This window comes from Danio rerio, chromosome 6 (assembly GCF_052040795.2).
Source record: "Danio rerio strain M-AB ecotype USA chromosome 6, GRCz13ab, whole genome shotgun sequence".
NCBI lineage: Eukaryota > Metazoa > Chordata > Actinopteri > Cypriniformes > Danionidae > Danio > Danio rerio.
Genome location: NC_141026.1, coordinates 42,022,189 through 42,046,960, shown reverse-complemented (window position 1 = coordinate 42,046,960; position 24,772 = coordinate 42,022,189). Strand labels below are relative to the sequence as shown.

The following is a 24,772-nucleotide window of genomic DNA, read 5'->3' as shown; positions in this document are numbered from 1 at the left end:
ACGCAATGAGTTCTTCAGCTGCAATATACAACCTGTTGAGGCTGGGTGTTTTGTTTTTTTTTTGCGGTAAAAGAAGTGTTTACGCCATATTGAAATTAGAGGACTTACCGTGATTCAGCTGGATAGATATCTGCTTCCCACTGGTTAATACTCTTAACGTCCTTGAAAAACATGTAAGCTCTCTTTTTTCTAGAGTCTTTTCTTTCACTCAGTATACAAGACAATACCAAATTAGGAGTAGCCTATGATTGGGATTTGAATCTGGACGGGCAATATATCAGTGCCTACATGTTTTAATGGGGCTTGTGTTTACCTGAAAAGACCAGATAACTCAGGCTACTAAACTAAAACTAATGAACAGTTTAAACTATGATGGTATGTATTATATAAATGAAACGCAATGAGTTCTTCAGCTGCAATGTACAAACTGTTGAGGCTGGGTGTTTTTGCCATATAGACATTAGCAGACTTAGTGTGATTCAGCTGGATATATCTCTTAATACCGCTGCTATTACTCTTCACATCTTCGAAAAAACTTAAAATAACCAATGTACCCACTGGTCATCCCAGATTCCATTTTACGTTGATATTTTCAATAAAAACTCACACAAGCAAACACACGAGTCTGAGGATGTAAGCGGCTACTTAGAGCATCATGTGTCATTTCGATTATTTATTTATTTTTTGATATATTGCAGTGTTTGTCATATTTTACTGGGCATATTGTCATTATTTTTTATAAATTCATGTGCCCAATCACAGCAAGCATGATAAAGGCTTTAGAATTTACTATAATAACACAATAATACCAGCCTGATCTCACGAGAAAACTGAAGTGTTTGACATTTATGTCAGTTAAGTGGTTAATTCGTAAGAATTAAGTTGTACGAAAATGTATGATTTTAAAATGGAGGCGTGGCACCCAATCATGCCCCTAAACCCAACCGTCATAAATTGTATGAATTAGATTGTATGAATTCATACGAATTAGCCACTAAATCAAAATTTACGAATTGCAGTGAGATTGCGTTGATAATACTGTACTTATTGTAAGCCTTTTGCCTATTATACCTTTGCCTTACTATTACATATGATTACTCTTAAAAAAAAAAGTCTCAATGTTTCTTTTATTTGATTATGTACATTTGAACAACATAAATATTCAGCTATACTAAGTGTTTGCTGCAGTTTTTGTCATCCAACAAGGGGAAAAATGTTAGTTATCCAAAAGATATCCTTTCTTTGCATTATGATAGTTATAATTTTTTGTATATGATGATAGTTGCTTAAAATGTTAGTTCCCCTTCTAGGGAACTTCAACACTGCGTCTAACCAGAACGCTAGGGGAACACCTCTTTTATACGCGTCTTGAAGCACATGTGAAATCAATCTAATGTAATTAAGCAGGTGTCGTCAGACCAGAGAGTATAAAAGCCTGTACTGAGCATTCAGTATCAACTTCTTTGCTTTCAAGAAGCACGCACGTGAAAATACACCCTCTTTCTGTGAACTTTCATTACTGATTTGCATTCACAAAATACAAAAAAACTGACAACTTACTTTTTTTATTTTGGTATGGCAGAGAAAAACTTTAAACGTTGTGTGCCTCCATGCCCTCGCTTTATTACGGCTGGTGACTCACATGATTTGTGTTTAGAGTGTTTGGGAGAAGAGCATGCCCTGGTAGCATTTGAGAATGCTGACTGTGGACACTGTGACGTTCTCTCCCGTAAAGAGCTGCGCAGTCGGAGAGAGTTCTTTAATAAAGCTCCCGTGGCGCACGCTCCTCGCGGTTCGGGTCCCGCTCGTGCTGAGGCTGAGCGTCGACTTCGGTCGTGGGGTTCGCAGCTAGATCTGGCGGATGAGATGGAGACGGACTCTGTCCTTTCTCTCTCTGGATCCGTGAGATCTAATCCTCCTTCGGGAGCGTCAGAAGCACGGTTTCTTCTGCGGAACAGCTTCGAGAAGCTCTTCGGGCGTCAGATCTAGCTTTAAGAGCTACTAAAGAGGCAGCCTCTAGTTTGGGGCGATCTATGGCTACCCTGGTGGCTACTGAGCGGCACCTCTGGCTGACACAAGCAGAAGTGTCAGAAACCGATAGAGCTATTCTTATGGACGCTCCAATATCGAGCTCAGGGCTCTTCGGTGACGCCGTTGATCGCGTCGCCGAATCCCTCGACAGAGTTAAAAAACGCTCTAGCTCCCTCGGGGACTTTCTCCCCCCAAGATCAAAAAGTCAGGGCCAGCCGTCAACCAGCTCCTCATATCATAAAGTACAAAGGATAAAACAAAGTCCTGACGTGTTGGGAGTCAGGCTTTCCAGGGCCCCCCCTGGACACCGAGAGCACCATTCAGCGCTCTCACTGAACCAGGGTCCGCGGAGAAAGGGAGAGACCACCTCACCACGTATGCTGGTGGGGGGCTCTGTGTCTCCCGGGGTGGGCGTTCCTCAGTGTCTGAGGGCATTGGGGGCCCCACCCCCTCTGCAGGGGGGTCAAAGAACAACCAGAGGCCAGTCTCGAGAGGCTGGTACCCCTAGCACATTTTTTGGCAGCGTGGAAACACCTGCCGATGGTGTCCCAGTGGGTCCTGTTCACAGTAGAACATGGCTACAAAATACAGTTTTGTGCACGCCCACCTCGCTTCAACGGTATTGCACCCACCATAGTGAAGCCAGAACAGGCTCTGGTTATGGAACAGGAAGTACTGGCCTTATTAATAAAAGGCGCAATAGAGCGTGTTCTCCCACTCGACAAAGAGTCAGGGTTTTACAGCCGGTATTTTATAGTTCCCAAAAAGGATGGGGGATTGCGTCCCATATTAGATCTGAGAAATCTAAATCGGTCCGTCGAGGCCCTCAGGTTCAGGATGTTAACCATCAAAAACGTGGTGTCACAAATTCAGTCCGAGGACTGGTTTGTGACGATAGACCTGAAAGACGCATACTTCCATATTTCCATCCTTCCCCAACACAGGAAATACCTGAGGTTCGCTTGCGGGGGCGAAGCGTTCCAGTATCGGGTTCTTCCATTCGGCCTAGCTCTGTCACCTCGAACCTTTACCAAAATAGTCGAAGCGGCACTAGCTCCACTTCGTATGCAGGGGATACGTATCCTAAACTACATAGACGATTGGCTAATTCTAGCTCAGACTCACGATATGGCAGTTCGGCATCGAGATGTCGTTCTCACCCATATCAGAAGGTTGAGGTTTCGGTTAAACACCGCAAGAAGTGTGCTTGTTCCAGCCAGGACGACCATTTCTTTAGGTGTGCTATGGGACTCCATGACGATGCGAGCACGTCTGTCCCCGCCATGAATCGCTTCGATTCAGTCAACTGTACACAGAGTCAAACTAGGCCAGTTCATCACTGTGAAACACTTTCAGAGGTTGTTGGGTCTCATGGCAGCAGCAGCCAGCGTGATTCCGTTCGGTCTGCTGTACATGAGACCCCTGCAGTGGTGGCTCAAATCCAGGGGGTTTTCCCTCAAGGGGAATCCTTTCCGCATGATCAAGGTCTCGCGGCGCTGCCTTCGAGCCTTAAGTATGTGGAAAATACCCTGGTTCCTGTCCCAGGGCCCAGTGTTGGGGGCTGTCTGTCATCGCGTCATGCCTATGACAAATGCTTCTCTGACGGGCTAGGGAGCAACGGGCTTGATCCGCATGATCAAGGTCTCGCGGCACTGCCTTCGAGCCTTAAGTATGTGGAAAATGCCCTGGTTCCTGTCCCAGGGCCTAGTGTTGGGGGCTGTCTGTCATCGCGTCATGCTTATGACAGATGCTTCTCTAACGGGCTGGGGAGCAACCCTGAGGGGGCTTCCCGCAGTGGGACGATGGGGAGAACATCATCATTACTGGCACATAAACTGCCTGGAGATGATGGCCGTGTTTCTGGCCTTAAAACACTTTCTCCCAGATCTAAGGGGCCATCATGTTTTAGTCTGCACGAACAACACATTGGTGGTCGCTTACATCAACCAGCAGGGGGGTCTGAAGTCTCGAATGCTATGCAAACTAGCACATCGGATCCTCCTGTGGGCCCAGAACAAAATCCTGTCCATCAGGGCAATGTATGTCCCGGGCCATCTGAACATGGGAGCAGATCTCCTGTCGAGGCAGGGGGTGAGATCCAGGGAATGGAAACTTCTTCACCCCGAGGTGGTGGAGTCCATTTGGGAAAGATTAAGGAAAGCGCAGGTAGACCTGTTTGCTTCCCAAGAGACCACGCATTGCGTACTATGGTTTTCTCTCTCGCATCCAGCCCCTCTGTGACTGGTTGCCATGGTTCAGACATAGCCGAGGCTACGTCTGTATGCTTTTCCCCCGATCGCTCTGCTCCCAGGAGTCCTGGAGAGGGTCCGTCAAGACTGAGTACAGTTACTGCTGGTAGCCCCGGTTTGGCCTACCAGGATTTGGTTTTCGGACCTCATAGCCCTGCTGGCGGATCTCCCGTGGGAGATCCCCATCAGGAGGGACCTTCTGTCCCAGGCGGGAGGAATGATACTTCATCCCCTACCCGACCTGTGGAAACTGTGGGTGTGGCCTCTGAGGGGGCCCACCTCATAGAGTATGGACTGTCAACCGAGGTTGCTCAGACCATTCTAAGCTCCAGGGCTCCCTCCACAAGGAAGCTTTATGCCCTAAAATGGGCTCTCTTTTCAGCTTGGTGCAGAGAACACCAGCTGAACCCAGTCAGCTGCCAGGTAGCCTCAGTGCTGGAATTTCTTCAAGATCGCCTGTCTGCTGGGTTAGCTGCATCCACTCTGAGAGTGTACGTGTCAGCTATAGCGGCCTACCGTTCTCCCCTAGATGATGAGTCACTAGGACAGGATCCGCTAATTCGTCGCTTCCTTCGTGGAGCCATAAGGCTAAGGCCTGTCAGCACACACAGGGTACCGACATGGGATTTAACATTGGTGCTCGAGGGCATCTCTGTTCCCCCATTTGAGCCACTGCAGGAGGCGTCAGATAAGTTTCTGACACTAAAAAACAGCTTTCTTATTAGCTATTTCTTCCTTAAAAAGGGTTGGTGACCTCCAGGCTTTGTCGGTTGCACCTTCATTACTGGAGTTTGCTCCAGGCATGTCCAAAGCCTTTCTTTATCCCAGACCGGGGTACGTGCCTAAGGTGCCCACTCATGTGGCGAGACCTGCTGTGCTACAGGCCTTTAACCCGCCCCCATTTCAGTCGTCGGACCAAGAGAAGTTAAACTTACTCTGCCCAGTTAGAGCTCTGAATACATATGTTAACCGGGTTATCAACTGGAGAAAGAGTGAACAGTTACTGGTCTGCTTCGGACCCTCAAAAAGGGGGAGTCCGGCAAATAAGCAGACAATAAGTAATTGGATAGTTGAGACTATCTCATTTACCTATCAGGCTGCTGGACGCCCTGCACCTAAATTTGTTAAGGCCCACTCCACAAGGGCTGTCGGGGCCTCCAAAGCTTCTATTTCGGGCTCAGCCCTTTCTGACATTTGTTTGGCGGCAGGATGGTCGACTCCACATACATTTGTGCGTCACTATCAACTCGATGTAGACCCCTCACCAGGGTCCTCTATTCTCACTGCGTAGTGTGCGTTCACAGTCAGCAGTGAGTCTGGCCTAGTGGGTATTGCGTTCCCCTAGCGTTCTGGTTAGACGCAGTGTTGAAGTTCCCTAGAAGGGGAACGTCTCGGGTTACGTATGTAACCATAGTTCCCCGAGAGGGAACGAGACACTGCGTATTCCGCCATACTCTCTTCTGCCTGTTACTTCTTTCAAGCAAATTCGAAGTTGATACTGAATGCTCAGTACAGGCTTTTATACTCTCTGGTCTGACGACACCTGCTTAATTACATTAGATTGATTTCACATGTGCTTCAAGACGCGTATAAAAGAGGTGTTCCCCTAGCGTTCTGGTTAGACGCAGTGTCTCGTTCCCTCTCGGGGAACTATGGTTACATACGTAACCCGAGACGCTTCCTTCATAATTTCAAAAAGGACTTATTTAAAACATATAAAATATATATCCTTCACACAGCTTGTATCACCGATGATGCCTTTATTGTGCAGAACTGTTCAGTGTTTTTTAAACCAAACTTAGTCAAAACTGGGCATCTCAAGCTACATTTCCTCAAAGGATGAACCAAACGCTGTTGAACATTTACACACATCTCAATGCAATGGTTAGCTTTCACCATAAAAAACGAACAAAAAAACCTATAGCCTACCACTACGATGTAAAAGTCCAAAGAGCTGAGCGGTCTGGACGGGGAATAACACTGCCTACATGTAATAATAGAATTGTGTATAACGTTACCTGAAGAGATTGTACTATGAAACTTAACCTGAAGGACAGGTTAAACTTTGATGGTATGCATTATATAAACCAAACGCCAAGTTCTTCAGCTGCAACGAATCGTTGAGGCTGTGTTTGTGTTTTCGCGGTAAAAGATGGGGTCACGCCCATAGACTGTAAAATATAGGTCACGCCATATTGAAATTAGCGGACAGCCTACCGTGATTCAGCCGGTAAAATCTCTTCACGTCCTCGACGAACTTGTAAACTGATTTTTTGAATTTCGAGAGGCTTTGCGTCAAATGACCGGTGTACCCACCGTCCCAGGTACATTTTCTGTTGATATTTTCACGAACACAATATTTCGAGGCTGAAGATGTAAAACGGCTACTAGACGGTTACGTGACGGGTCATCTCGAGTTTTTTTCGTTTGCAATATCTATGTTGCAATAATGCAGTGTTTGTCATAATTTAACCGGGCATACATACATACATACACACACATATATATATAATTATTTTTTCTTTTTTTTATTTAAGTGCCCAATCATAGCAAGCATGATAATGGTATAATTAATTACAGTTGACCTTTACAAAACACACTAATACTGTAATTATTGTAAGTGTAGTTCTTTTGCCTAATTAGAATTTACTTTTTAAAAATATCTGTCAATGTTTTTTTTTTTTTTTGATTAAAATGATATATTTGAGCATCTCTGTTCAGTGGTGTGTTGTAGTAATATTCAGCTTATTATAAGTGTTTGCTGCAGTTTTTGTCACCCATCATCTGGGAAAATTATCCCAACAATATCCTATAGTGTCATAATTATTGTATCTTTAAATCCCTGCTTAAAATGTTGGCTTTCTCCATATTTTAAAATATTTAAGACGTATATAAAATGTATATTCTTCACACAGCTTGTATCACTGATGATGCCTTTTATTGTGCAGAACCGTTCAGTATTTTTGAAACCAAAAATGAATCCATTCTTAGTGAAAACAGGTGCTGGACAGCTCCTGCTACATCTCTTCAAAGGATGAACCAAACGCCGCCAAACATTCACACACATCTCAATGTAATGGTTACCAGCTTTCACCATAAAAAAGTATAAACAAAATATAAAAAAAAAATCAAAAACAACAACTATACCACTACAATGTAAAAGACCAAAGAGCTGAGCAGTTTGATCAAAATTGACATTTTCAACACTGGTTATGAGGCGTGCAAAACTTCTGAGGTCGATACGAATCCGTTCTGTCAGTAATTCTGTATGTTGGACTACTGCATACCTGCGCATTCACATACATGTAAACAACGGGAGTGTATGTATGCGTGTTTGCTGATTCTCATATTGGCAGATTTTTACATCCATCACTACGAGCATTTGTAGTCTGGAAACAAATTAATGTAAATATAACAACGAAAAAACAACAACATACATACAAAATGATAATAAAAAAAAAATGCACACGCCACACACACACCACACACACACCCACACACACAGTCCAGCTTCATCGTATAAAGAGAATGATACTTTCACATGAACATGTCAATAATACGACAACATCCACAATCAGAAAGAGAAGGAAACATTACAGACATGTATAATATGATAACAGCATTACGTCGTTTCGTAATAGTGTAAAGAAACATATAAAAATACAAAAATAGGACGATTACAATATGAAGATATGAGATACACAGACCACAGCTGCAAACGTAACGTTAAAATCCCTTGTGTTTCTACTCATCAGGTAGTTGCCACTTATTTGTAACAAAACAGACGGTTTTCCTTCATGTCGTAAATACTTTCGGTGGGTTTGGCCTGATACTAAAACACTCACACACACACATACAACACATTCTTTAACAATCTGAACTGAAACATCAGTTCTGGCTTGAATACTGTATACTATAATGTATGATACGAACTTGATAGTAAAACGATTAATGTTAATGCGTTGTGGTCAGAGAAAGGAACCAATATGATTCCCTACAGCATCTCCCAATATATTGTCACTACTATTATTAGATATTTTAATACGCACGGCAATGAGATGAGAATGAATCTACTTTCACCTGTTTGAAACGCGGAGTAACTTACGATATTTTGTGTCAGATGACGTGCACACGTACCCAAAAAATAACATGCAGACATCAATTATTGATGACATGATTTCCAGGTTTTACAGTACATGTTGTCAGAGACGCCTCATACAAAGTAAACAGACTTAATACTAATTTGTCTTTTTGTTTTCTCATGCTAAAATCTAATCGTACGTTTAAAAAAAACAGGCCAAACCACTGAAGCTTTCACATTGTCCCGAAAAGCAAAACCGACATTCACACGCACACATACAAAGTAACGATTACAAAGTCAAGTTTTTTCTTCCCTCCGGACTTACTCCAAATCGAGTGCTTCTATGAATCAAATACAAAGATTGAGTGATTAAAAAGAACACTGATAAAGCGAACTTTAAGTCAGAGCTATGTTGTTTTTCCAAAAAGTAAGATTCGGGAAAAGTGCAATTTGTTCTTGGTTTTCTTTAGCGAGTACCTAAAATACATTGAGATGTTTCTGGAGTGCAGATCACGGGTACTTTGGATCCTGTAGTTAAGGGCTGTTACTGAAAACAGGACGGACAAGGATATATTGAGTCTTGTACTTGGATGCTGTCGGGGTCTGGAGTGCTTTTTGTGGGGTGTTTGAGTTTAAGACCTTTTCGAAAGTCCAAACCAAAGGTCTTTTTTTCAGTTTCAAGGACATGTTTAGCTTTAGCTATTTATTTTTGATGTTCAAGATGCTGACAAGTATTCATTTATATCATTTTCTCCCAAAATGATGAAAGTGACAAAAAAAAAAAAAGAAGATATCGCTCCCTTTCTCTCTCTTGATCTTTTGCTTTCTAACTCGTCTCCTTCATTTTCTTCTCTGGAATCTTTGATTCACTTTTTAATCTCACCCTCTGCTTTACTGTGATGGAGGCACCGGGGCTGTTGGATACAGAGAATCCCCTGCTAGTGGAGTGGTGCTGGAATCTGGAGGGGGAAAATAAAATCAGTTAGAAAATAATGCAATGATTATATTAGCACAGATGTACATAACTTCAGTGCATTCAAAGAGCATAAATCTTACTTGTCGGCAACTCATCTAAATAAAAGCTTACTAATTTTAGATTAAAAATCATGATTCATACACTCACAAGCCACTTTCATAGGAGCACCTGTCCAACTGTTCATTAACACAAATTTCTAATCAGCCAATCACATGGCAGCAACTCAATGCATTTAGGCATTTAGACACAGTCAAGACGATCTGCTGCAGTTTAAACCGAGCATCGTAACAGGGAAGAAAGATGATTCAAGTAACTTTGAACATGGCATGGATGTTGGTGACAGACGGGCTGGTCTGAGTATTTCAGAAACTGCTGATCTACTGGGATTTTCATGCACAATTATTTCTAGGGTTTACAGAGAATGGTCCAAAAAAGGGAAAATATCCAGTGAGCGGCAGTTCTGTGGGCACAAATGCCCAAATAACCCCTCGTTACAACCGAGGTATACAGAAGAGCACCTCTGAAAGCATGACACGTCCAACCTTGAGGTGGATGGACTACAGCAGCAGAAGACCACACCGGGTGCCACTGCTGTCAGCTAAAACAGGAAACTGAGGCTACAGTTCGCACAGGCTCACCAAAATTGGACAATAGAAGATTGGAAAAACATTGCCTGGTCTGATGAGTCTTGATTTCTGCTGCGACATTCAGATAGTAGGGTCATAAAGTATGAATTATCTCAGACTGGTTTCTTAAACATGACAATGAGTTCACTGTATTCAAATGGCCTCCACAGTCACCAGATCTCAATCCAATAGAGCACCTTTGGGATGTGGTGGAAACTGAGATTCGCATCATAGATGTGCAGCTGACAAATCTGCAGGCACACTAGCCCCTTTCACACATACAGACCTTTCCGGAAAATTGCCAGCAATTTTCCGGAAAGGTTGTATGTGTGAACAGGTCCTTTTTGAAAATACCGGTAAATTCGTTCTGGCTATTTTCCGGAAAGAGAAGTTGTAACATTACCGGCAATTTGCCGGAATGCTGCGCTGTGTGAATGCAGAAGGAAGATTCCCGTAATAAGCGCGTGCACGTCTAGAACGTGCTGACGTGAGACGTCTGCTTTAGCCAATCACAACAGTCAGACGCATTTACGTCCGCGCGGTTTGTGAGGATAAAAGCCTTTGAATATTTTTCCAGACACATTTAGCTGCTAGAAGTTAGTCAGATCACGTTTATATGTTCTTCTTAACGCCAACTGTGTAAATAATCATCGATGAGATGCTTATGATAAGCCGTTGTTTGTTTACCTTCAAGCTTTGCGTGCGCCTATGAGCGCCTGCACACGCACATATTATGAACATCTCGACTTGCGAAAGTGATCCTGCGAAAGTTGTTCACAATATTGATCATCCAGAGTTTGTAATGTAGTAAAATGTTTACAAATACAAGCGCAGCCGTTTAAAGCTCATTTGTGGTGAATGATGTCAGAATTTACCGGTATTTTGGAATGGATGTGTGAATGCTCTTTTCCGGAAAATTTCCGTAACGTCCTCGCCTGTGTGAACAGCACTTTTTTGAATATACCGGTAAAGTCGTTCCGGAAATTTTCCAGAAATTTACCGGTATCACTGTGTGAAAGGGGCTACTGTGTGATGCTATCCGCCTTGGATTCAAATTATAAGCTGACAGTTAAACAGCTGAGCGTGCATCTTTTAAACTTTAGATCTGTATTTTCGGCTTTTTTTCTGGTTGAATGTGGGCGGAGTAATACACAAAGGGTAAAGAGGCTTTATGGGTGCTTATATTACTTAAATATATCACAGCTATCAGCCAATCAGATTCAAGAACCAGACAGAACTGTTGTATAAATAAATAAATACTGTATATATATATATATATATATATATATATATATATATATATATATATATATATATATATATATATATAGCAATGATCAATAAGCAACTATTCATACTAAAAAAAGCACAACTGTTATAATATTGATGATAATAAGAAATATTTTAAGCAGTAAATCAGCATATTTGAATTATTTATTAAGTGTCACATGACACTGAAGACTGAATGTAACTATGCTATTCTATTGCAGGTATAAATTACATTTTTAAGCCTATTAAAGTATATTTTAAAATTATAAAGTAGAAAGTTATTTTGTATAATAACATTGTATAGTTTTACTGTTTTAATAAATAAATATATAGCCATTAAAAATAGACCATAGCATAGACCCCAGACTTTTAAATGGTTTTATATGTTCACCTACTGGGGAAGTTAAAGTACAGTATTTATAAGCAGTAGTTTCTCTGTTTTTTGTATGCTCTTACCATGTGCTGCTCCAGCCTGTGTGTTGTTAGGAGGTGAACTGTGAGCAGCAGGTGGAGGAGGAGCTTCACTATGGGTATTGGTGGCAGTCAGGGGGGCGGGGCTTGGTGTTGGAGGTGGAGCCGAGGCGGTGGCGACGGGCTGGTGGGGCACAGGTGGAGCAGTTGCAGACTGACTGCCAGGCTGATTGCTGTGATGCTGGTGCTGGATTTGTTGGAAGTGCTGCTGTCGGGCTCTCATCTCAGCATACTTAAGCTGCTCCATATGAAATGACTGACGGTCCGCAAGAAGCTGCTGCCTCTGGTACTCCAGCTAGACACACACAGCAAAAAAAAAACATCCAGAGTGAGTCCCAGAACAATGATTCATAAAATTATGAAGAATTTAGGTAAATGATGACTTGATTTATGCCTGTGCCTCACAAAAATCTATATTATCATATTAGCATTTTAAACTTTTTTAGTCGATAGTTATTAGTATTTCTGTAAGTTCAAGGTTATTTATTAAACGAAACAAAGACTAAAACTATTGGTCAAAATATATTTTTTGTTAACTGAAATAAAATACAAATATCACAATAAATGAAAAACTAAAATGAACAGGAACTAAAACAGTCACTGAAAAACTGAAATCAAATATTTATTAGAAAAAAAATAATCGCATTGAAAGCCAAACACATTAGTCAATCGCAAAATTAAACATCTTTTTTATACTGTATAAACATAAAACTTCTTCATCTACCAAAAAATGTAAAAACTTTGTAAAACTTCTTTATATTTAAATTTTATTTTGTTGCATTATTTAGGTGTTGGGTTTAATGTCAAACGATTATGGCATTTTTTTTTACTAAGAATACCTAAAATTTCAGTAATGATAATAGCTGCAAGCAGCACATGCGGGCCAAATCTCAATAAAGGCAGAATGAAGAGGCCAACTACAGGCAAAACAAAACAAAAATGAATAGTATTTTTTGAACATTTTATTACACTTTTAAGGATTATTGATTAAAATCCATATAACATTTTTTTTTTCGTGCATTAGATGTGTATGCAATAGAAAGTCAAATTAGCATTAAGTGAAGTTTACTTATAAACTAATTTCGAGAGTATCACGTGCTTATGATTGGCCACGTCTGGTCCATCATTAGCCTACAACTGATTCACCAATCAGATGATTCCGAAACCACTATAAAGAACCAGTGGTTCTTATCTCAGTATCTTCCTCTTCCACCCCTGCTTCCCCTCCTTTCTAGATGGGCAACATGGTGGCCCAGTGATTAACACTGTTGCCTCTCAGCAAGAATGTCTCTGTTTTAAGTCCCAACTAAACCAGTCGACATTTCTGTATGGTGTTTACATGTTCTTCCTGAGCTCGCGTGGGTTTCCCCCGGGTTCTCCAGTTTCCTCCCACAGCCAAAAAAAACATGCAACTTAAGTAAAATGAACATACCAAATTAGCATCTTAGTCAAGCTCCTAGCAAGCCGCACATCTCTCCTTAGCCATCCCTATATCTGTCAGTTAGCCAGAAATAAGTTGAGGAGTCCATCGAGATCTACCTGAGCTCAAACTCCCCTTTCGCCCTGCTAACAAGGGGGAGCCCAGGGCCTGAGGATCTTATAAGCTCAGGGCTCCTTCCCGGGACAGCATGCCAAACAAGCTTATTGAACTCTTGAATAAAGTAATACTACTACTTTTTAAATCATTTTTAAAGTTTGTTTTTTATGTTCTTAAACTTAAAAAGTCTGTTTTATTCTTGTTCATGTAAAGCACTTTGAATTGCCACTTTGTATGAAATGTGCTATATACATAAACTTGCCTTGCCTTATTTTTTAAAGGAAGTAAAAAAAGTAAATAATTTTAAAACAGGCCCAACACTAGTTAAACCACAGTATGAACATCTTAGCACTTTCTGCTCTACAATGCAAACAAATACATTTCCTTATAATATTATTATTATTTATTATTACATTTTTAGGGAGACAGTGGAGGTCTTACACAGAAAAAAATGTGGGAACAGAGAGATACAGTATGTTAAGAATTGGCAAAGACCTCAAGTCAGAAATCAAATTTGGGCCAGTATGGTGTTTTTTTTTTTAATGCTAAACAATAAATTAACTATTAAACGAATATGGATTTTTTTTTTTAGTTAAACTACATTTTGTAAATCTTTTTAAAAACACTTTTAAGTGTATGGAAGATTTAAAATCATACAGCTTTTTATGACATTACTGTTAACTGTTCTTTTACAAAACTTTTACTATAATGAACCCGATGAACCACAGAATGTAAATATAGTGAACTACTAATAAAATGTTTCCTTACGGCTTCCCTCTCTCTGTCCATGATGGTTTCCAGCTCTTCAAAGTGTCTGAGTTTGATCTCCAGTTTCTTCATCTGGGTCTCCACCAGCAGAGCCACCAGAGACTTGATCTTCCTCTCCTCCACCGCAGCCAAGTGCTGATCGGAAAGAAACAAGGAATGCAGCGTTCAGTGTTGTGTTTGCAGGAAAGCTGTTTGTTTTCTCTGCGCTTTACACACACCTTAGCTTTGACGGCGGCAGCGGCGAGTGCAGAAGCAGCGGCGGTGGCCAGGTTTCCCTCTCCTACATCTCTCTCCACCTTGGCTTTCTTCTCTCCTTCAGTCTCTCCATCCCGCTGAGCCTCTTCTGATCCCTCCTTCCGCTCTTTCTCCTTCTCACCATCGGCTGCAGGGATTCACAAGAGTTCAGGTAAGTAACTTTACCGCTGTATCTTGTGTTTAGGACTCTTCTTTATGGTAAACACATTGTAAAGGGTGTTTTTGATAATGCTTTCCGCAACAAATCGGATTTAGTGTTAGTGTAGATTTACATCTTGCAAGATAAGCTAATTATTTTGGTCAACAATCTATTAGTGTATCATACTGCAAATCTGCATCGTTTATCATATGCATTTAAGTGTCAACTGGATTTTTCATTCATTCATTTTATTTTTAGCTTAGTCCCTTTATTAATCAGGTGTCGCCACAGCGGAATGAACTGGCAACATATCCAGCATATGTTTTACGCAGCTGATGCCCTTCCAGCCATAACCATGTACTGGGAAACAACTGGATTTTTATTGTCCACATATATTTTATTGCAACACACCCATTTCTGAGTCTGTTTTCTCTGTTTCCCTCTCCGTCTCCACTTCTCTCGCTCTCTCTTCCTCTTTTTTGCCGTTTTCTCCTTGTTTTTCTTCTTCCTCACTGGCTCCATCTTTACTTTCCTAAAAATGTAACACACACACAGAGTTAATGCTTTTTTTTGTATCAGGGAAATATCATAGATATAAAGTTGAAGTGAAAATTATTAGCCCTCCTGTGAAATATTTACCAAATGATGTTTAACAGAGCACAAGAATTTTCACAGTATTTGCTATAATATTTTTTCTTCCAGAAAAAATCTTATTTGTTTTATTTCGGCTTGAATAAAATTAGTTTTACATTTTTTAAATATCATTTTAGTTTTTATAATTTATTTTTAATATTATTAGCCCCCTTAAGCACATTTTCTTTAGATTTTCTAAAGAACATACCATCGTTATACAATGATTTGCATAATTACCGTAACCTGCCTAATAACAAAGTTATGCCTTTAAATGTCACTTTAAGCTGAATACTAGTAAAATATTGTAGTCATCATGGCAAAGATAAAAAAAATCAGTTATTAGAAATTAGTGATTAGTTTTATCATTGTTATTATAGTTATTATAAATATATATATATATATATATATATAAAATTATAGTTATTTTATGTACTATTTTATATACTGTATATAAAATTAAATCAGATAGAATAACAAATGTTTGCATACATTACATCAGGAAAAAATCCATTATACTCTAATAGACAAGGTTTATTTAAGGTTATTTAAAAAACAATTGGTCCCCTTTTATTTTCTTTCTACAAACTTGTGATTACAGTTTTTCTCAGTTGCTTTGGTGCATTTCTCACAACACTATTTACAGTTGCACAACAGTTAATGCATATCTCAAAACAATTAGTGATTTGTTCACATCATAGTAGCAGTTTCTCATTCCTTCCAACAAATTGCAAATGCTTTTGAACATGCATCAATTGCTTTCATACAATTTTGCTCTTTTATAACATTATCATCTGCTTATGTCATGTCAGTCAAAATTAACTAATCTTGTGAATGCTGAATAGTCACTACATATAAAAATAATAGTCCTCATTTCATTACTTAAGTCATTACATACAAAAATACTGAAGTAGTTGTCAAAATCTGTCAAGCTAATTTTATTAAAAAAAGTTAATCTTTTTTTTCTTCCTGAAAATGTCTTAAAAATTGAACAATTTCATGAATGATTTACAGACCTATGTGTGTTGTAGGTTCACTTCCAATATGTACTGCAATACTGTTTACAGTTGTGCACAACTCTAACCAAAGGAAGTTTATGTTTGTTATAAATAAGGGTGTATTTTTTTTGCACAATGCTGTGAATAAATTAGAATTGTACAGAGCATATGCTGTTAAAATGAGAAACATACATATTCGGTGTCTTGTACTCAGATACCTCACTAAATGCAGTGATGTCTAACTTTGTTGTAGTTTTCAAAGGGCTATTTAAATAGTATATACATACTGTCTTGAGCATTTTCAGGAAGTGTCAACAAAATCTGACTTTTTTTGCTTTGGAAAAAATGAACAGAGTAAGCTGTCATAATAAAAACATGACAAAGACATTTGACTATCTTGTTCATAAACGATGTCAGGACTTTTCATCTTGATGACACTGACACTTTCATTGACATCAATAGTTGCTTTTGAGGAATGAGCTATCCATTTTGAGCAAGTGACACACTTTTGCAGGTTATCAACTAGGTTTTGCAGTTTGTACTAATTGTTTTGAGAAATGCATTAACTGTTGTGCAAATGTAAATAGTGCTGTGAGAAATGCACCAAGGCCACTGAGAAAAACTGTAATATGTTTATTATGCCTTTAGTATCAACTTTTACCATTGTATAGTGAGTGGTTGGTTGGGGGAATGCATGTTTGTTTTTTGTTTAATTATTATTTTTATGATTGTTTTTTTTTTTTTTTAAATGTCTAATTGTTAAAAAAATAAGTTTTATGTTTATATTTTTAAAAAAGTGTATTTACAAGTGAATGTCTGCTAAAATGTCTAATAATAAAAATATTAAACCACATAACAACAAATGTTTTTATTTGGTATTGTTGGTATTTTGTTTATTAATTATGTAATAATTAATAAAGCATTAAAATGAAAATTAATAAAATGTATATACATGAAATGTATATAGTCAAGCCCAAAATTATATATACCCCAAGGACTGTATCAAAAATGTATATATTTTTTTTAAATTATTTTATGCAACAACAACAAAAAAAAGCTCTGACTGACAACACTTTATCAAACATAGAACTAAAATTGTAAATCCAGGACCGGGGGAGGCCAAGCTGAAGCACTTACTCTGGTCTCCCGGGCTCTGCAATGGTTGGGGAAATCAAAATTGAACCAAAACAAACCATTACAATTGGCTTAAGATTGGCAATGAAAATTCAGGAATTGCAACCAGCAGAACCTGGGAAGTTTTTTAAAATTGTAAATCAAGAGAGTTTTCAACGGGTTTCTAAATTATTTATACACATGCATTCACTCATTCATTTTCTTTTCGGCTTAGTCCCTTTATTGCATTATATCAGGGGTCACCACAGTGGAATGAATTGCCAACTTATCTAGCATATGTTTTACGCAGCAGACGTCCTTCCAGCCATAATCCAGCACTGGGAAACACCCATAAATTCTTACATTCACACACATACACTACAGCTAATTTAGCTTATTTAATTCACCTACACTGCATGTCTTTGGACTGTGGGGGAAATTAGAGCACCCGGAGGAAACCCATGCCAACGCAAGGAGAACATGCAAACTCCACCTGTCTTGAACCAGCGACCTTCTTGCTATGAGGCCACAGTGCTAAGCACTGAGTCACCGTGTCGCCCACATGCATACATGCAACACATACATAAACATACACACATTTTCTTGGACTCAACTGAACATATATCTTTTCTCGTTTACCTTACTGTCTCTCTTCTCTTGACTGGGCTGACCTTCGCTGCTCTTATTCTCTTCACCTCCATCATCAGCTAAAAAACAAACACAAGGGTCAATTCTCTCTCATTAAGCACCACACAAGTCAAAATCGATTTGTTCATTACAGGGTTTGTCAGAATCTTCCAGGCCGGTTCCTGCGATGCCGCTGCCCTCCAGGCCGTAAAGAGGATCTTGCCTCCCGCTGGCCCGGGCCGCCTCCTCCACCCGACGCACATGAGCCTCCACCAACGCAGCTGGAACCTCCTCCTTCATTCGAGAGAACTCCTCTGACAAACACAAGACAAACGAAACCCAGCTAACAATTTTGTGTTTAACAGACGTCTAATAGACATCTAAACGTAGACAGCTTGGCTAAAACAAGGCTAAACTTGGGCTGTCAATGAAAATCTAATTAATGTCTAAAAATAACCCGAATAGACAGATTGGACAGACTTTATACAGTATGTGAAGTCATTCATTTATGTTAATTTGATGACTAGTTTTGGCTTATTCTTAGACATCCATTAGATTTTTACTGACAGCTCAAATTTAGCCTTGTTTTAGTCAAGACGACTATGTTTAGACGTCTGTTAGACATCTTGTAAAAACAATAAATGCTTGCTGGGGATGCTCATGTGGAATCAAATAAAACACATTCATTCATTTATTTTCTTTTTGGCTTAGTCCCTTATTTTTCAGTGGTCGCCACAGTGGAATGAACCGCCAAAATAAAACACAATAAGAAAGTATTTCTCTTTTTTGGAGCTTAACTACCCAAATTCCTATTCATCCTTCATCAAAAAAAAAAAGAAAAGTCATAGAGTTTTAGACATTTCAAAGTTAAGATTTACATTTAGTTATTTAGCATAGTGTTTCTCAACCACGTTCTTTAAGGACCACTAGCTCTGCACATTTTCCATGTCTCCTTAACCAAACACACTTGATCCAGATCATCAGCTCATTAGCAGAGACTAAAAGACCTGTAATGGGTGTAACAGACAAAGGAGACATCTAAAACATGCAGGAACATGGTTGAGAAACACTCATTTAGCAGATGATATAGTCCTAAGTGACTTACAAATGAGGAGACATTCAATAAGAATAGGCAGTACACACAGGAAGTGCTAATTATTCATAGGAACTGTTAGTGCTCAGAGAATTATGTGCTAGAGAAGTGGATCTCAAACTGCACCACCTCAAAAATGTTTCTCCAAGTACCACCATAATGAGTAGAATTGAAATGCAGTAGCGTAGTAGGCCCAGTAAAGAAGCTACAGCACTGCACAGTTCACAAAACAGGCAGATTAATTCCTATTATTAAGAATATTTATTATTATAAGCCACTTTAAACATTATAAATAGTTTAAACATTAACACTGTACTGTGCTTATATGTAAAAAAAAAAACAAACAAACAAAATAAAACGATAACATTTAAATTGAAATGTGCTTTTAAAAGTTATTCAAAAATGGTAGGCTACTGTTCTTAACAAGCAAAAAAAGCTCCTGTACTTAAATGTAAAGTATGAACAGATAGTAGCCTTTTCATCAAAACCTGGAGATGTTGCTTGGACCGCATAAATATAGGCTATATGTCATCACATTGATATATAATTCATTTTTGGTAATTTTTGAACTATATGTAGCATGTACATGTGATATATTTGATTCCTCCGCGCACCACTAGAAGGAAGCTCACGTACCACTAGTGGTACAGGTAACACAGTTTGAGAACCAATTTGCTAGGGTAATGGGGATGGATGAGTATTATTTATTTTGTAGACTGTTTCTACAAGTGGTTTGTCAAGCCCGCTCACCTGTGTGTTTTATTTTTATGTACATTTAAATGAGCATTTTAAAGGTGTGTGTTCTCACCAAGTGCAGATTTAGCTGCGGCGGACGCTACTCGAGGGTCCACCACAGAGGCCAGGAAGGCCACAGTGCTCATCACAGGGTTTCCCGCTTGACTGAATGGTACAGGCTGGTATGCAAGTGGACCCAGAGACGCAGAGCTGTCCTCCAGGTAAGGGTCTTCAATCGGCAGACGCAGGAAGTGGAGAATACACTCATCCTGTGTGCGGCTGCCCACGTGCTCAGATACTTTATTCCAGTCATCTTTATACATCTCTAGACCCTGAGAAATAAATATCAAGTGTTTTGTCACTTAATGATTTTCTACAATGAGTTTCAAAAACACATTACAACAATGTACAACATTGTGTGGTGCAGGAAAAGTGTCAGAAACCGGTAAAAAAATATTCCATCAATTTTTTCCGATGGATTTTTTTAATTTATGGGAAAAAATAATCCTGTTGTAAACATAACATGAAAATAATTAAATGTTTTGCTCTACAAAGTAATAAGTCACACACTTTTATTTTTCTCATAAACTGAACAAGCCTATTGTATAACCCCATAAGAAAATCTTGAGAGAACCCAGAATTATTCATCCGGGTGCTGATATCATTCCAGTACCCTTCAAGCAAAAAATAAATAATTATATCACGGGTTGTACAAAAAAACAACAACAACAACAATACCACAGCACAATTATTTCCGGTATTGATAACCTCATTTGTTACTCATTTTGTCAGTTGTTTTAAACACCAAATCACATTGATGTCTGGATGGTTTTGCATAATACGGGTATTTTTAAACCTAAGATTTTATAATTTATTTAAGTTTTAATCATGTATATTTCAAATAAATGCAGCCTTTGTGATCAGAAAATGTACACAACACCATTTTACCACATTTTTGAAAACAAAACCATTATTGTATTTGCATAAACTACAAAAGAATGGTTTTGTGAGAATAATGAAGTCATCCACATATTGTATTGATTCTGTTTATAGTTATGTGTGAGTTTTTGACAACCTAAACACCAATGGCGGACTACAGGACTGCATTTGTGAATCAATATGAATAAAGCTGCACAAAAAATCATTTAGATATCGCAATCTGATCATTCACAAATAGTCACATCGCAGAACATGCAATGCTGAGCATGGATTAAATTTTATCTTGTGCATGTGTTTTTTACACCTATGACAGTATGAGGATTTTAAAAGCATTCAGGCGAAAGAAATTTGTGAATTTATAATATGTATAGCTTTATGTACTGATTAATTTTGTTGAATTATTTACACAATGAAGACTATGCAGTATTACTTTGCATTTGATTATACAATTACTGCACATCTGAATACTGATAGGCTCCTCAGAAAACAATTAAACATTGTTTATTTCATTTGTTTCTTTTACTTTGGTAATCAACTCTCGAATGCAGGGGGACATTTTCCCCCCTGTCCCCCCGGGGATTTACGCCTGAGATGCTAATAAATGTAATAAATGTAATAAATAGATGTAATAAATCACAAACTGATACAATTCACCATGTAAATGAGTCTAAATTATCATATGCAGTTGTTTTTTATGGCAAAACATGTCTTTTTTCACCAAAGAAGGCTCACACAAATTCCAAAGGCAGATACTGATCAGATCAGGGCCTGGTGTGTGGACTGTGGGGGTTTTACGATGTGGTCCCATTTTGATTGGTCAGTTTGAATGTCTCAGTATTTAGGCTTTGGTCACATGGTCAAGAAAGATACAAAATAGCTGGTAAATGCTGGTAAATGCTCTGTCTCTTTTGCTGGGCTGTCTTTTCCTGGTCTGCTCCTTTCCTTCTCTGCCTCTTTGAGGCCTACTACTCTCTTTGTCTCTTCTTCCCCTTGTCTCTCCTTCTACTTCTGGTAACTTTATTTTTACATTTAAGCTGGGTACAATTTATATTCTATGTTTTATCATTTCATATTTTATCATTTTATACAGTTATTTTGTCATTAATTCAGTTGTAACCACAGATAATTATTGTCATTAAATCATCTCATTTTTAACTATTTGTGAATTACTTTTGATTTAACATCAAAATAATTGCTCCATATTGCAACACAATACAATCACATAATATCAACGCTCTCCCACATTTTAAGCTATTAATACTGCCCTTATTTCCGTTTTTGGAATAAGATCGCAGAAGAATGGTTTGACTAGAAATGTACAGTTTTTTACCATCACGCTGATAACTTTTTAGCCGCTCGGCAGAACTACAGACCAAACCGCTGTGGTTTAAAACCATTCTTACAACCAAGCAAAGAATTATCTGGATTACATAATTATACACTAAATAAGTATATAAATAAGGTAAAATATTGCATATATACACAAGAACATACATACATAAGATAACATGAAAATAAAAATAATACAAATAACAGGATAAAAATAAATAAAAGTTCTGTACATAGTAAATGTAAAAACTGTACCTCCAGAAGTAGAAGCGTCTCCTGGTCCGTCCATTCCCGAGTGGCACTGGCAGCATTTTTATTCTGTGGAAATACAGACAACAGCTTCTTCATTTCTCCCAGAGCTCAAAAGCATGGCCATAGTTCACGTCCTAAAATTCCTTTTAAGCCACACATTGGGGTTTTACCTTAGCTGGACCGCTCTTCTTACTGTACACATCTGTCCTCAACCCAAAGTTCTGCAAGTCGGCTGGTTTGTCCTTCACTTTCTCCGGGAATGACAGCATCTGCTGAGAGGATGAAGTCTAGTGGAAAGATAAGAAGAACAGAGCTTAATCAGGTAAATATAGAAAACAATCAATGCATTACTCAAAATAAATGAATTGTTTACTGAAATATAATAATAGTAACAGTTATTAAAAAATTCAGCTACGCAGCTAACAAAACATAAAATACATCATTTACAGCAATATAACAATTTTAAATATTACGTTAATACTATCTTATCACTATCTACATTGCAAAAAAGACTAAAGAAATAAAGATAAAAAAAATATCAGAAGAACATTAATATAAAAAATTGGGATTCAAAATTGAGTCAATATCAGGAATAATTACAAAAATTTGAAGCTAAAGATCTCTTTTAGTGCAAGTGCCTCACTGCAGCTCTCTGATTGTCGGAGTTTTCTGTGGGGCATTATGGGAAATGTAGTTTTAATGCATAAAGTCCACGTTTCAGCACAATTATTTTCAAATGAGTTAATTAATAGGAACAAGTGGAGACCAAGTTGTAAGGATGGCTAAGTCTCTCAATAATATTACACCCTGAGAACTGTTAAGGAATTCTACGAGGCGAGACCACGAGAATTGTCAGGCACCAAAACAATATCTGAGAAAAGGATCAAATAGGAAACCAGTTCTTCAACTGTCCCAGTCATCCATCCTGGGCCCTACTCTCTGCCCTTTACTTTACCTTCTCCACCAGAGCAGCTCACTCACATACCACACAGAATGTCTAATTTTTTTTTAATGTGGTGTCTCTTGTGGCTCCATATTCATGTTTGGTATCATTTTAAATGTCTCCATATGGTTGGTAAAGTGGTCTAAATTTAACTGTAATATTTTGCAATTTCCTTTATATCTGTTGATTTGGATTGATTTTGATAAGATCTTTGTCAGATGCTCTACTCCTTGGAAAATGATCTTCACATCAACTCATGACCAGGCAATGGTCTTTGCGAAGCTTTAATTGTCTTGAATTTATGATGGTTTGTTGTGATTTGAGTATTTAAGGAAAAGGTGCAAAAGTGTCTGTGGGATCCTGTAGCCAGGATACCATTTGCAGTGTGTGAGTCTCTGAGTTCTGCATTCTGCATCAAGGCTTATGTGCTGCAACGTACTTCTACTTGGTCAGGAATTAAATTCTTAAATGTATCTTTGGGTAATTCATGTTGTACATTTCTGAATTGGCTTATTTTATTTAATTATGTGAAGTAGAATGGAAAATCTTTGCCTGACAGATAAATGCAAAATTCGTGTCTAAGGGTGCTTTCACACCTGTAAATCGATTCAGTTGTTCTGAAACAGATTTTACAAATGTTACATTGTTGGTCTTTGCTCTTGGAGCGGTTCGCTTTCACACTGCAAAGTTTCTAATCGGACGATAAGAGCTAAAACAAGTCATGTGTGAGTAAACTCTCCTCACATTGGTCAGAGTTTCAGGGTTTATTTGGCAGAGTCCCGCTCAGCTGTCAGGAGAGGTGGTGGTTTGGTGGTGTTTGACAAGGTGCGCGCGACTTGTCTGAAGAGTGAGGAGAGATGCGGTGGGGAAGGGTGAGAAGGGTGCGCGACATAGCCTATTTGAGGACCGGGAGGGAGACGCGAGATTACAGGGAGATTATCACTCGTTTGCGGGCATCCGGAGACTCGCGAACCTTCCCTCCCTACTCATAATTCTTTCTTCATATCCATAAAACACTGTGATATAACCGCGCTCGGATCGTATCACTTTCTCACTGCAATCGATCTGCTCCAGAGTTTGTTTCAATCGAGCCGAGACCACCTCATTCAAGCGATCTTGGATCGATTGATTTGGCGCAGATCCGAGAGCGATTGGTGGTTTCACATATGCCAAATGAACCGCGGGCATCCGGACACTCGCGAACCTTCCCTCCCTACTCATAATTCTCTCTTCATATAGCCGTATGCCTATTACATATCCATAAAACACTGTGATATAACCGCGCTCGGATCGTATCACTTTCTCACTACAATCGATCTGCTCCAGAGTTTGTTTCAATCGAGCCGAGACCACCTCATTCAAGCGATCTTGGAGTGATTGATTTGGCGCGAATCCGAGAGCGTTTGGTGGTTTCACATATGCCAAACGAACCGCGCTAACTGGGAAACGAGACAGGTTCCGAAACAAAAGTGTGAAAGCACCCTAACTCTCTTTTCACTTGCCTACCCTTAATATCTCCTGAAATCTTTGTAACTAGTAGATTGTTTAGGCTGATGTTTCCGCAACCTATGACCAAGATTCGTTTATACATTCAGGCTCAATGGATGGGGCATAGGCACAGCATTAGAGACCTGTTGATTTCTGACAAACACTGACTTAGTATGATATAATCTAGTGGCTAAACCAAACATTCTTTGTGTATGGGCAAGCA

At 39.0% G+C, this 24,772-nt stretch overlaps 1 protein-coding gene across 2 annotated transcripts in view; it reads right to left on the bottom strand.

Annotated features, from left to right (window-relative positions):
- Positions 1-7,196: 7,196 nt before the first annotated feature.
- smarcc2 (SWI/SNF related BAF chromatin remodeling complex subunit C2) overlaps positions 7,197-24,772 on the bottom strand; it is a 30,203-nt gene continuing 12,627 nt past the window's right edge. The window contains exons 17-26 of one of the 2 annotated variants that reach the window (XM_087257716.1): positions 22,289-22,405; positions 22,122-22,184; positions 19,672-19,930; positions 17,923-18,084; positions 17,783-17,850; positions 14,814-14,934; positions 14,227-14,390; positions 14,009-14,143; positions 11,689-11,998; positions 7,197-9,320 (exon numbers count right to left, since the gene is read on the bottom strand). In XM_087257716.1, the coding sequence (XP_087113842.1) occupies positions 9,253-9,320; positions 11,689-11,998; positions 14,009-14,143; positions 14,227-14,390; positions 14,814-14,934; positions 17,783-17,850; positions 17,923-18,084; positions 19,672-19,930; positions 22,122-22,184; positions 22,289-22,405 (1,467 nt within the window). In that variant the 3' untranslated portion in view covers positions 7,197-9,252. Of the gene's footprint in view, positions 9,321-11,688; positions 11,999-14,008; positions 14,144-14,226; positions 14,391-14,813; positions 14,935-16,780; positions 17,374-17,782; positions 17,851-17,922; positions 18,085-18,477; positions 19,931-22,121; positions 22,185-22,288; positions 22,406-24,772 lie in introns of those variants that run through there. The other variant, XR_015493964.1, reaches the window with a different exon arrangement.